Here is a 13,436-nt window from a genome sequence, read left to right on the forward strand (position 1 = left end):
TTGACACATGCATCCGTACACACATTTGTTTAGTTTTCTCTTTTTCTTTTTATGACAGGCATTTTAAATTCTTAGTGAAAAAACAGTATTTCTTGTCCTGAAGTCTGAGCTAAAGTTAGAGTCTCCATTTGTGAGGTCCTGTAATCATTCCATTTCAACACCCTTAACACATCCCCAAAAAGACAGCTCAGTTTACAAATAACTGATAAATAAATGTGGTCTATCCATACAATGGAGTACTGTTCAGCCATAAAACAAAATGAAGTACTGATATAGGTACAACATGGGCTAACCTTGAATGCATTATGCTAAGTGAAAGAAACCAGTCTCAAAGACCACATATTGAATGATTCCATTTGTATGAAATGTCCCGAATAGACAAATCTGTATAGACAGAAAGTAGATTAGTGGCTGCCAGGGGGGCTAGGGGAGGGAAGAATGGAGAGTTATTACTAATGGGCATGTGGTTTTTCTTTTGAGGGTGGTGAAAATATTCTAAAATTGATGGTGATAATAACTATACAATTCTGCAAATATACTAGAAATCACTGAATTTTACATTTTAAATAGTGAATAGTATGACATGTGATTTATATCTTGATAAAGCTATTATATATAAAAGAAATAACTCAAAATATTAATATTTAATTTGCTGTCCTATATTGCATCATTAAAGTAGATGTCATTATTTCCCTTTTGCCTACAACAAAATTGAACCTAAATGTGGTATTCTTTGTTTGCAAAAATTATGAAATATTTTTAAATTCCCCTTGTCATTTAAATAATATTAAGTTTAATATAAATTAAATTTAAAGTTATACTGGGAAATCGTGCCCTTGATTATTTGTTACATAAAATTTAATATCCAAGAAGAGAATTACATTCATAAACAGGTGGTGATTTCCCCCTACTTGCTGCTCTGGAGTGGTTGCCTTCCTCATCTTCTTCCTGTCTTCATTGCTGGCAGTAACTAAGCAAATGAATACAACACCATCTGCTGATGATATTTTGGGAGCTTCCCAGGAGCCCAAAACACTAAGCCTTAGGGCTGAGTCCTGCCCCTGTGCAATTTCATCCTGGGCCCCATAGACCTCTTCCCCCTCGGAAGAGGCTGCTGCCTGCTTCAGAACTAAAGCTTCTGAAAGACAAAGGCCAAAAACAAAAACAATAAAAGCTGTCTTCCAAGGGACTTCATTATTTAATTGTTAAGGATCTTTTAAATTAATCCTCCTCTTGCGCATCTGTTGTCCCACCGAAAGGGTGTTTTGTTGAGAAGACTCAGCAAACCAAAAAAGCAGGAAGATGAATTAAAGGAGGGTGTGGCCTGGGACTCTTGTTGCCAGGATCCAGTGTGTAGGGCACCACAGTGCCTGCAGGGAAACAGCTCCCACTGCTGTGCAGGGGTGGACCATTCGGGTCCTCCCTGAGGCTCCTCCCAGGAGTGCGAATAGCTGACAGCTGGACTGCCCGGGGTGAGGGAAAAGGTAGGCTGTTTGGGAAAGGAACACAATCCGCATGTCCAAGGAGTGGAACTTCTGTCTCTCATTTTTTCACTGGGTTGGTCACTTTGCTCCTCTTGCCCATCTGTTAGACTGCAGGATTCCCAATTAAGTCAAAAGCACCCTTTTTATACTGTGAACTACTCTTATTCTTTTATTAGATGGTGAACTCCCCTATTGAACTTTACATTAGGCTGCAGGTGTTCTATTCACCACCTTCCCCCAGCCTCTGTTTCCTCATCTGGAAAATGGGACTCAGTACCTATAGATGGAATTGTGAGGACTTAATAATACAAGCCAACACTTCTAAAGAACTTACAAGGTGTCTGCATTACAAGGTGCCCAACTCTGTTTTAGAGAACAAAGTTGAAAGCACTTCACATTAAGTAATTCATTTAGTTCTTACAACAGCTCTGTGAAGTAGATGCTGTTGATATAGCCAATTTTAAGACAAAGATACCAAGCCACAAAAAGGTTAAGAAATATATCCAAGTTTACACAGTTAAGACATGGAAGAGCCAGGTCCAACACCATTAACCATCTGGCTCTATGTTTGTAACCATTAAACAATCCTGCCTATTAAAAGCAGATATTTAAGGCTTGACACATAGTAGGTTCCCAGTAAATATTATCTATCAAATAATTAAAGTCACAAGACTGAAAATGCCCTGAGAATAGAGAGAGCACCTCACTCAGGGCATCTTTCAGTGCCTAACATTGCCTAAGTAGTATCTTGCATCCAATAATTACCCAATATGTATTTGTTAAATTGAGTCCATTTCATCAGGGCAGTTCAGACTTTAAGCCCCTTCTCTGCCAGGTACTGTGCTAGGAAGAGAGAATATACAAATATAATTTAGATATGAACACATAGTGAGATGCTACTGATCTAGAAAAGCTAATAAAATGCTAGGCTGCACTGATAGACATATAAAGTATAGGAAAGATAAAATTGACACCTCCTGTTCTTCATCATCCAAATCCCATCTTTCCAAATCTGTATGGTTCTTGAATCCACATATGTATCTTTCATCCCTCTCATCCCTTCCCCAGTCCAAGTTGCCATTGTCTCTCTGACCTCTGAACTGGTTTCTAGTACTTTGGTTCCTTACTAATCTGTTTGATCATGTCCCCTCTTTGCTCTGTTATGAAACCCATTCTATGACTCTTTGCTCTTAAGATAAAAAGCTTGGTACAGCGTCGAAAGCCCTGCACATCTGGCCCCTGCCTGCCTGTCATTCTAGTCTCATTCACACCACTCTGGACTCTAGCCAACATGATACAATAATCATGGCCGACAGAGCCCATTCCTATGACTGTATGGATGGGGACGTGCTAAAATAGGAGGGGGTGTGTCTCAGAAAGAGGAATCTTGATCAGTTAAACAGATATATACCAAACTTCCCTTCAAGGAAAATATTCAGCCAGAGGCAAGGTGACCATCCTCCAAGCATATGATGGGAAGGAGTCCTGAAAGGCTATGACCTAGTAACTTCCATTGCCTCAGTCAAATCAATGAGTCCATGAATTTTTCTTGTTCTAAATAAGTCATGTTTCTGTCTTTTTTGTAGCCGAATAATATCAATGATGCTTAATCGAGATGGTGGCATGGTGATCAGCAAAAAGGGAGACATCATAAGGGAATGGATGTGGCCTTCGAAGGGAAAACTTGATGATCCAGTTGACGTTTGGGTATTACTTTACAATTCATCATTCTTATGTCTATTTCTTATGCCATACCAATAATTTACTTTGAGCTTCTAAAATATACTGTTGGGGAAGAGAGGATTGAGAGGACTGAATTATTATTATTATTATTATTATTATCATTATCATCATCATCATCATCATTGTTATTATTATTATATAAGATTTTATTTATTTATTTGTCAGAGAGGGGAAGAGAAGAGAGAACAGAAACAGGGAGAGTAACAGGCAGAGGGAGAAGGGACTCCCCGCTGAGCAAGGAGCCTGATGTGGGACTTAATCCCAGAACCCCAGGATCATGACCTGAGCCCAAGGCAGACACTTAACCAAGTCACCCAGGCATCCCTGAGAGGACTGAACTATTCAGTTTGGCTGTCTACACTAACCAATTCATCTGATAAATCTTTATTTCAGTTTTTTACTTTATTTGGTTCTTTCTTTTTTTAAAAGATTTTATTTATTTATTTATTTATTTATTTGAGAGAGAGAGAGGGTGTGTGTGTGCGGGAGCAGAGGGGAGGAGTAGAGGGAGAGGGAGAAGGAGAGAACCAGACTCCGTGCTGAGTGTGGTACTCCACTCAGGGCCTGACTTGGGGCTCTATACAGGGCTCCACATGGGTCTCGACTCAGGGTTCAACCCCACGGTTCAATCCCACAACCCATGAGATCACTACCTGAGCCAAAACCAAGAGTCAGACACTTAACTGACTGAGCCACCCAGGTACCCCTACTTCACTTAGTTCTTTCTTAATATATTTGTCTTTGCTAAGTTGCAGTTACTTTCTTTCTTTCTTTTTTTCTCTTTCTTTCTTTATTATTTTTTTAAAAATACTTTATGTATTTGAGAGAATGAAAGAGCGAGCGAGAGAGCACCAGCAGGGGGCACTGCAGGCAGAAGGAGAAGCAGACTCCCCACCAAGCAGGGAGCCCCATACAGGGCTTGATACCAGGACTCTGGGATCATGACCTGAGCCAAAATCATATGCCCAACCAACTAAGCCACCCAGACACCCTATTTTTTTTTTTTAAATAGGCTTCACACCCAGCATGGAGCCCAACGTGGGGCTTGAACTCATGACCCTGAGATCACAACCTGAGCTGAGATCAAGAGTCAGATGCTTAACTGACTGAGCCACCCAGGCGCCCCAAGCAGTTACTTTAAACAGTAATTGTTAAAAATTACTATTAGAAAGCATCTTGTGTTTAATATAAAAATATTTTTTAAATAGGAAGATATACAGTGTTCAAAGTGAAAGTCTCCTCCTCAGTCTCACTCTGTAGAATTACCTTTGTTAATAGGTTAATGTGTATTTCTGTCAGATCAAATATCAGAAATTCAGAAAATGTAAGAGTGAGACTACCAGCGGGAACTTTGGTGAACTGGAAAGTGTGACCTCCCCCAAAGGAGACAGGCTTTACTGAGGGCCAGAACATTGTTGCCACATGGGAATGTGGGTCTATGCCTGCTATGTGTTATGATTTTCTAAAAAGCCAGATTTTGTTGATGAAATACCCTGGTATTTCAAAGTTGGCAATTAATTCAGACTCTGGCAGGACTAAACCAAACAATTCCGAGCTGCCAGTCTGTAACCTCTGTGCTAGATTTTATTGGTTCATATATATAGTTACTTTATGTGTGTGCATGTATATGGGCTGCATTTTGTGTCCAGGACCACTGCATATGGTTGCGAAGGTGTTTGTACCACCAACCTTAGAGGTACCAATTATAAAGAGCTGTGCTGTCCAGCACAGCAGCCACCAAACACCTGTGGTTATGGACTCTTGAACTTCACTGTAATAAACTACACACCAGATTTCAAAGACTTAGTATAAAAAACAAGAATATAAAATATCTTATTGATCATTTTTATATTAGTTACACGTTGAAATGTTAATATTTGGATATATTTAGTTATAAAATGTTATTTAAGTTCATTTTACCTTTTAATGTGGCTCCTAGAAAATTTAGAATTGTTCATGTGCCAAGCATTTATGGATCACGTTATATTTATACTGGACACACTATCATGTGGAAAGTACCTCCAGGTCTCTGTTCTATTCTATTCACAAGATCGTCCTTGGTGGCTGTGTATCCTACATATACTATTTGTCTTTTTTTTAAAAATTCATTTATTTGACACAGAGAGAGGAGGATCACACGTAGGCAGAGGCAGGCAGAGAGAGAGGGAAAAGCAGGCTACCCGCTGAGCAGAGAGCCCGATGTGGGGCTCGATCTCAGGACCCCAAGACCATGACCTGAGCCGAAGGCAGATACTTAACCATCTGAGCCACCCAGGCCCCCCTGGATTGTCATTTTTAAAGAAGCACTGCTTAGCTCTGAAAGGTGAGGAAAGAAAAGAGTGTGCAGAGAAACTGTCCCAGCAAGCCTGTACGTGCAAGTGTCCTGACACTCAAGAGCCAGCTTCCTCATCTAATAATATCAGGATTGCTAATGGGATAGGTTATTCAGTTTGGATCACCTCAGTGGGCAGCCTTCAGGAAGCAAGAGAGTGAACTTGTAACCAACCAAGAGTCCTTGCATGCTTAGAACAGTTGACTTAATGAGGGCGCTTTTTCTTTAGCAAGCCTTTTAAAAATATGCTTTACAAATCTGCAGATGTTCCCTTGAGCTTTAGAAGTTGTTCATCATTACTTTTCTATCCTTGTCATTTATAAAATCTCTCCAGCTTTAATAAGTTTCACAGTAATAGTTACTAGACTTATAAAACTTCTAAGCACTTGGCAGCCATTAATGACTTTCTTCATCATCATGGGAATTAGATGTTGTCAACTGTATTTTATGAGAGAGACTATCTCAAGAGTTAGAAATACAACTCAGAAGTACTGACCCAGAATTTTCAATCTAAAGTGAATCTGACTTTCTCTATAAGACGTGACTACATTAACTGCCAACAGTTTCTCCTCGTTCCCTTTCCTTCCCTCAAGAAGTCATAACAACCCACAAATTTACAGCAAAAAACCTAAAAGCCATCCCTTACTTAATGGAACCAGACTGAAGCTGTGAATGTCTGTCTCAAATTTCCTTCCATGCATCCTGCAATGTTTTAAGATTTCCATTTGAATTATGGGCATGAAAATTCTGTATAGGAAATGACAATCATTTCTGTTGCCCCCAGGTGAACAAGTTCATTACAGTGGAGATTTCTGGGCGCTTTGCAATCACCTTGGTCTACAGATGGCATCCCCAAAGCCTTAAACTATCTCTGGCACCTGTAAAATGCAAGTTTTTTCCTTCGTGCTTACCTAAGGTGGTAGGTCCAGAGGGTTTTTTGTTTTTTGTTAATTATCTTCATGCCACTACCTCAGTGCAGACCAGAGCAAGAGCAATGCTGACTGATTTTAGATTCTTATCTTTCAGCATTTCCTGGTAATTGCTATAGTAAGGACACTGGAATCTGGCTAATTATAAATCCTTCCAGAGCGGTTTCTGGACATTACCTGTGAAGTAACAGGAATAAGGGGAGGTTAGAAGAGGAAGGTGGATTTGGGAGAAAAATGAACACCTAGTTTCTTCTGAGGTCATGATGCTAAAGCTTTGGAGAATTAGTTTCCTGTCTCTGATTTGGATGAATTGCTTGCATTTATATAATCTATAAGTTCTTGAAAATGGTGTGGGGTTCATATATTTTTAACTAAAGTGAAAATAAATCAGTTTAAAGTCACTGTTTGTTTTTTTTTAAGATTCATTTATTTATTGGGAGGCAAGGGCATAGGGAGAGGGATAGAGAGAGAGAAGCAGACTCTCTACTAAGTAGGGAGCCCAGATGGGGTGGAAGTCCTCAATCCAGGACCCCAAGATCATGACCTGAGCCAAAATCAAGAGAAGGATACTTAACCAACTGAATGACCCAGGTGCCTCTAAAATCATTATTTTTTTTTTTGAAGATTTTATTTATTTATTTGACAGAGACCACAAGTAGGCAGAGGCAGGCAGAGAGAGAGAGGAGGAAGCAGGCTCCCTGCTGAGCAGAGAGCCCGACGTGGGGCTCGATCCCAGGACCCTGGGATCATGACCTGAGCCGAAGGCAGAGGCTTTAACCCACTGAGCCACCCAGGCGCCCCTAAAATCACTATTTTTAAGCATAAGTCACATTGTAAAGACATTGGAGATGACCATTGTAAAAATTATGGCTCAGAATAATGTCTCTTAATAATCATTTCACACTTGCGCTAAATCTCTGTTGAGGAATCTTAGGCTAAAACTTTTGTTTGTCAAGAGGTGAGAGACGCAAATGTTAGTGTCTCTAATTTCATGCAGTTAAGTAATGAGTTTACTGACTCTGATCAAACTTTTGAAGGTTCTAAAATTTTGAGTGCATTTATGTGAATGATACACATATTACAGAACATGTATGAACCTTTAATGAAAAACCCTTAGTTTTAGGGATGGGCATCAAAACTGTGTTACTCCTGGTTATACCATAGAAATACCATGCCTATTTCACATATGCTGAAGTTGTATAATTTTTGCCATAAATAGTGCCTTTATGGCAAATTATCTTGCCTGCCTGGATTTTTATTACCATGTCATGTGAAAAAAGTTTAATACTCTCTCTCAGCCATTCCCTGATGTCAGTCCCATCTCCACAGAAGCCAGGGAGTTATTCAAGGCCTATAAAGTGAAGTGCAAGCGTCTGAAACCCACAACACAGGACAAAGATGTAAGTGTGCAATAGTCACTATTTTGAGATTGCAGGCAAAGGTAACTTTTAGTTTTCACGTTATTCTAGAGTTAATGTTCTCTTCCAGCACGGGCTGGATTCCAGTACAGCTATTACAGACAGATGAGCCCATCATATAATTACTGGAAAGAGCCTAGGATGACTTATATTGTTTGCGTTTCACTTTTCTTTTTTTTTTTTTTTAAGATTTTATTTATTTATTTGTCAGAGAGAGAGAGAGAGAGAGCACAATCAGGCAGATTGGTAGGCAGAGGCAGAGAGAGAAGCAGGCTCCCCGCTGAGCAAGGAACCTGATATGGGATTCAATCCCAGGACCCTGGGATCATAACCTGAGCCGAAGGCAGTGGCTTAACCAACTGAGCCACCAGGTGTCCCACGTTTCACTTTTCTTAACATCTTACCCCTTTTAAAGTGTACAGTTCAGTGCCATAAGCTCACAGTTCACACTGTGGTGCAACTATCACCACCATCCATCTCTAGAACTTTTTCATTTTGTGTAACTGAAACTCTGTGCCTGGGAAACAACACCTTTCATACTTCCCCCTCCTACCTTCTGGGAACCCCCTTTCTACTTTCTATGAATTTGACTGGTTTAGGTACCTCATATAAGTAGAATCATACAGTATGTCCTGTTGTAACTGGCTGATTTCACTTAGCATGGGGTCCTCAAAGTCCATCCACATTGTATAAGGTGTCAGAATTTTCTTCATTTTTAAAGGTGAATATTTCATTACATGTGTACCACATTTCATTTGCCTATTCAACTGTTGATGGACACTTGGATTCCTTCCCTATTTTAGCTATTGTGAATAATGCTGCTATGAACATGGGTATATAACTATCTCTTTGAGGTGCTACCTTCAGTTCTTTTGGATATATTTCCAGAGTGGAATTGCTGAATCATGTAGTAACTTCATTTTTAATATTTATAAGCTTTTTTTAAAAAAAGATTTTATTTATTAATTTGAGAAAGAGAGCACAAGAGGGAGGAGGGTCAAAGGGAGAAGCAGACTCCCTGCTGAGCAGGGAGCTTGATGCAGGACTCGATCCTGGGGACTTGAGGATCATGACCTGAGTCGAAGACAGTCACTTAACCAACTGAGCCACCTAGGTGTCCCTCAATTCTTGATAGCCTTCCCAACAGTTGTCATTTTCTGTGTGTGTGTGTGTGTGTGTGTGTGTGTATGTGTGTGTGTGTGTGTTTAAATAGTAGCCATCCTATTGGGTGTGAGGTGATGTATTTGACTTTTTAAAAATCAACATTATTGAAGTATGATTTATTTACCATTTTATAAAATACATCCATTTTAAGTGTATACTTTAATGAGTTTTAACAACTCTATTTAGTGGCCCATGACATCCTGATTCCAGGAATCCTTGTTTCTCAAGGAGGCATTAATGGCATTTGGGGCAAGATAATTCTTAGTTGTTCGGGACCATTGCAGAATACATCCATGGCCCCATAAACTATATGCCTATTGTGTCATCATTCAAAAGGCCCATGCACATTTGTGAGTACCCCCAAGGAAGGATGTACTCACTTGTGTTGAGAACTGTTCTATATTGGTTATTCCTGGAGGAATATTTGGGTATATGGAATGGGGAGATAAGTCATAAGATTACTGCTGTGGTCTAGCCAAGATACTATGAACTGAACTAAGCTGGCAAGAATGGAACATAGATGAGAGCTTCAAGTTAATTAAGAGGCAGAATTCATAGGACAGTTTTTTGGCTTATGTGTTAAGGTGGAAAATCAATCACCAAATAAAAGTAGATAGGATGAAAAAGGAAAAGGGCCAAGTGAACCAACACTTAAGGGACAGGTTGAGAGGTAGGAGGAGAACCATGTCACTGTGGTGGACATGGTGAGACCCATGTCCTTTCCCCTTCTTCTTGCATGCCTCTATACAAGCTAAAAATTGTATTTCCACACTCTCTTGCAGATGGATTTCTAGATGTGTATTAAGCCCCATTCGTTAGATGTATTCATGTGCGATTTGGAAGATGGTAATATGGGGAAACGATTGCCTTGCTTTGGCAAGCAAGATCATGGAGAAGGTGGGTTTTCCTATAGCAACACTGCATTATATAGCTGCTAGCATCACAGATCCCAAGACAGAATTGTGGCAGCTCCCTGCTTCTAACCTCACAGTTTAGTACACTGTTCCTGAGCCCCACAACACCAGTGGGGGTTCCTAGGCCACACCTTCCTGATATGGAGAGACAGCACCTCCCCTGGGTGGTTGGTTGGTGTTTTGGGAACAACTGGAGACGGCCACTTCTCCTCTTTTGGTGATTTTGTAATTTCATACTTAGAAAAGGGCTAGGGAGTTTTCTGTTTCTTACAATTGAGAACAACATTCAAAGAAAATGTGTTCAAAATGAGGGAATGGTAACAGGATGAGCCTTTCAGAGAAGTCAAGCAAATGAGAAATAAAAAGCATCCACTGGATTTGTCTTATGAGGATCAACAGTGACTTCAGCAAGAATCATTTCAGGGTACAGGTTGAAGTGGAAACCTGCTCATAGTGAGCTGAGGAACAGATACATGAAATGTAGAAATTCTTGTGCAGTTGTTGGCATTTGCCCACGCTTCAAATTTGTAGAGTATGAGAGAAGAGGAATGGGTGCCCCAAACCTGTGCTTTAGGCCCCCGCTCTCAGCCTTTCCTAGACCAGTTAACTTCTTATGTGTCAAACCACTTAACTTCTCAGCCTGCACTGGGGCAGCTTTCTGAAGCCCGGATGGTGGTGACAATAGTCCAGATTCTTCTTCTTCCTCATTGTGGCAGATTTTGCAACATCCCTGTGGTTTGTTTTATGGTGGTTTTAGAAGGGAGCAATTTGGCAAGCTTGCATCAAGGTGACAGGATTTCTTGTAGGTGGAGCCTAAGTCTTATCTCCCTCTATTTATTCTGCTAGATCCTTCTGGAGTGCCACTCCTTCCCATAATTCCCTTGCCTCCCCTACTCAGTGCATGTGAGAGGGCCCTGGCTGGTTTCTGTCTTAGATGAGGAGGGTAAATCTACACCCCCTGACCCCAGCCTCTATAGCTTCTCTCGCCTGGAGTTGGATAATCTTCAGCCCTGAACTTGTCAAGGATACTTGGTACTGTTAAACTGGTGATCATTTTTAAGTTATTTAATATAAAACTATTTAGAAATCATGCTCTTCGGGGTGCCTGGGTGGCTCAGTTGGTTAAGTGTCTGCCTTTGGCTCAGGTCATGGTCTTGGGGTCCTGAGATGGAGCCCAGCATCAGGCTGCCTGCTCAGCGGGAAGCCTGCTTCTCTGTCTCTCCCTCTGCCTGCTGCTCCACCTGCTCATGCTCCCTCTAGATATAAAAATAAATAAAATCTTCAAAAAATAATTTTAAAAAACTTTTAAAAAGAAATGGTGCTCTTCATAGTATATGTAAATTGATCAAAGTATGCTTATAGTCATTGTTTTCTAATATTAAAAAAATTGCTTCTTTTTCATATGCATGGTCTTTAGTTTCTAGAGAAAGTGGTGTAACAAAATTCCTTTGATGTTCATAGAATTTGTTAAGTATGAGGCAAAAAGTACATGATGAAACAGCCTATGCTGTTTGACTCCAATTTTGATCAAAGGAAAATCTATTCTTATATATGTATTTTAAAAGACCGGAAGGATGTATGCCTAATTTTTTGATATTGAATACATTGCTTTTGAAATAAAAAATATTTTTGAAATGTGTAAAATCCCCACAAAGATGAAACAGTATGAGTAATATTAGCAAAGAAAATCAATCAGAAAAAAATTATTACAGTTCTGAAAGTTTGACAGTATAATGTGATCATTTCTGTAATGAAACCTATACCTTCCAAAGACTTAGAATGAGGCCACCTTCTCCAAAGGGCATGTAAGACTTCTTGTGTTACATTTTTTAGTAGAGATTGATATATTTATCTCTCACATTCACAAATAGCAGAAAATTCAACAGAGTCCCTTTTTGTAACTTCTCTAAATAATTCCTACAATCAGCGATTTTCCCAGACATGCCCTCCCTCCAAAATAAATGTTCAAGGTTGTGCAAGCAAGGATAATTTTCTCAACTGTGACAAATTATTCCTTTTTCAAATCTTCCTGAAAGATGTTCTTTTGTTTTTTAGATGTTTTGTATGTTCTTTGAGCAGTATTTCCAAAGAAGAATGTTAGGGCATGACCTTTCAAAGGAGATTTTTTTGTTGTTTAATTTCTATTAATTTGTTTAATTTGTTGTCTTAATTTCTTTGTTGTTTAATTTCACATGAATAGTTGATGAGCTAACTCTAGCATTCCAAAACACCAACAATTGTTAACAAGTATACTCTTGAGTTTTCTACTTTTGAAGCTGTACTCAGAGTTCGTCGGCCGATGTCTGACACTTTGGGGAATTATTTTCTCTGTCAAACATTTCTTGCGATCTGGTTTCTTTGTGCCCTGACATGAAAAGCATGCAGCCTTCCAGTCCTTTGCCCTTCATAGGCTCCTCAGCCTACCTAATATGTTTGCAAATTGGGCTAATCTTGAAGATTTAAAAAAATGAGTTGGGAAAATGTCTTTAAGATGAAATGAGTGATATGAATCCAGTTCAACCAAAAAAGCTCAGATGAAAAAGCTCAAATGAAATAGAAATGCTACCTTGTGTTATACATAATCTATCCAAAGCATGTATAACTGAATGAAACAAAAATAGTAGTAATCTGGAAGTACCTATTGCTTCCTCTTCTTCCTTTTTGAGTCTGATTATAAATAGAGATAAGGAGGGGCATGTGGGTGGTTCAGTGGGTTAAGCCTCTGCCTTCCGCTCAGGTCATGATCTCAGGGCCCTGGGATCGAGTCCTGCATCAGGCTCTCTGCTTGGCAGGGAGCCTCCTTCCTCCTCTCTCTCTCTCTGCCTGCCTCTCTGCCTACTTGTGATCTCTCTCTGCCAAATAAATAAATAAAATCTAAAAAAAAAGAAAGAAAGAAAAAAAATAGAGATAAGGAGCCAAGTAGAAATTTTTTATTTAAAAAAATTTCAATTGAAGTATAGTTGACATACAATATTATGTTAGTTTCAGGTGTACAACATAGTGATTTGACAATTGTATACATTACTAAATGCTCATCATAAGTGTAGTTACCATTTGTCACCATACAAAAGTATTAGAGTGTTACTGACTGTATTTCCTATGCTGTATTTTCCATCCCTGTGACTTATTTATTTATAACTGGAAGCTTCTATCTCTTGATCACTGTGACCTAAATCAAGAGATTAATTACTGAAACGATAGGCCTCACCAGGAGAGTTGTATTGGAAAAGCTGGACTGTAGATAGTTTGGACCTGAAACTCCCTAAACCCTTCCTCTAAATTGAAGAAAACCAGTTACTTTACCCATCAGAGTGCAAGCTGGGAAACTTGAACAGGGGGAGACATGACTGTTGGTAGTCTTGTCATACAGGGATGGGATATACAAGGCAGACTACATATGAAGTGGTCAGAGAGGGCAGTTGGTGGGGCCCAATGAGGAAACATGGTCCAAC

At 39.6% G+C, this 13,436-nt stretch overlaps 1 protein-coding gene across 1 annotated transcript in view; it reads left to right on the plus strand.

Moving 5' to 3' along the window:
- LOC308347027 (uncharacterized protein C3orf20 homolog) overlaps positions 1–13,436 on the plus strand; it is a gene marked incomplete at its 5' end in the record, with an annotated part of 80,193 nt that overhangs the window by 11,346 nt on the left and 55,411 nt on the right. Inside the window, one exon of the mRNA XM_080810203.1 lies at positions 3,071–3,191. Within this exon, the coding sequence (XP_080666329.1) occupies positions 3,071–3,191 (121 nt within the window). The remainder of the gene's footprint in view (positions 1–3,070; positions 3,192–13,436) is intronic.

Source organism: Martes martes, assembly GCF_963455335.1.
Source record: "Martes martes genome assembly, chromosome: 8".
NCBI lineage: Eukaryota > Metazoa > Chordata > Mammalia > Carnivora > Mustelidae > Martes > Martes martes.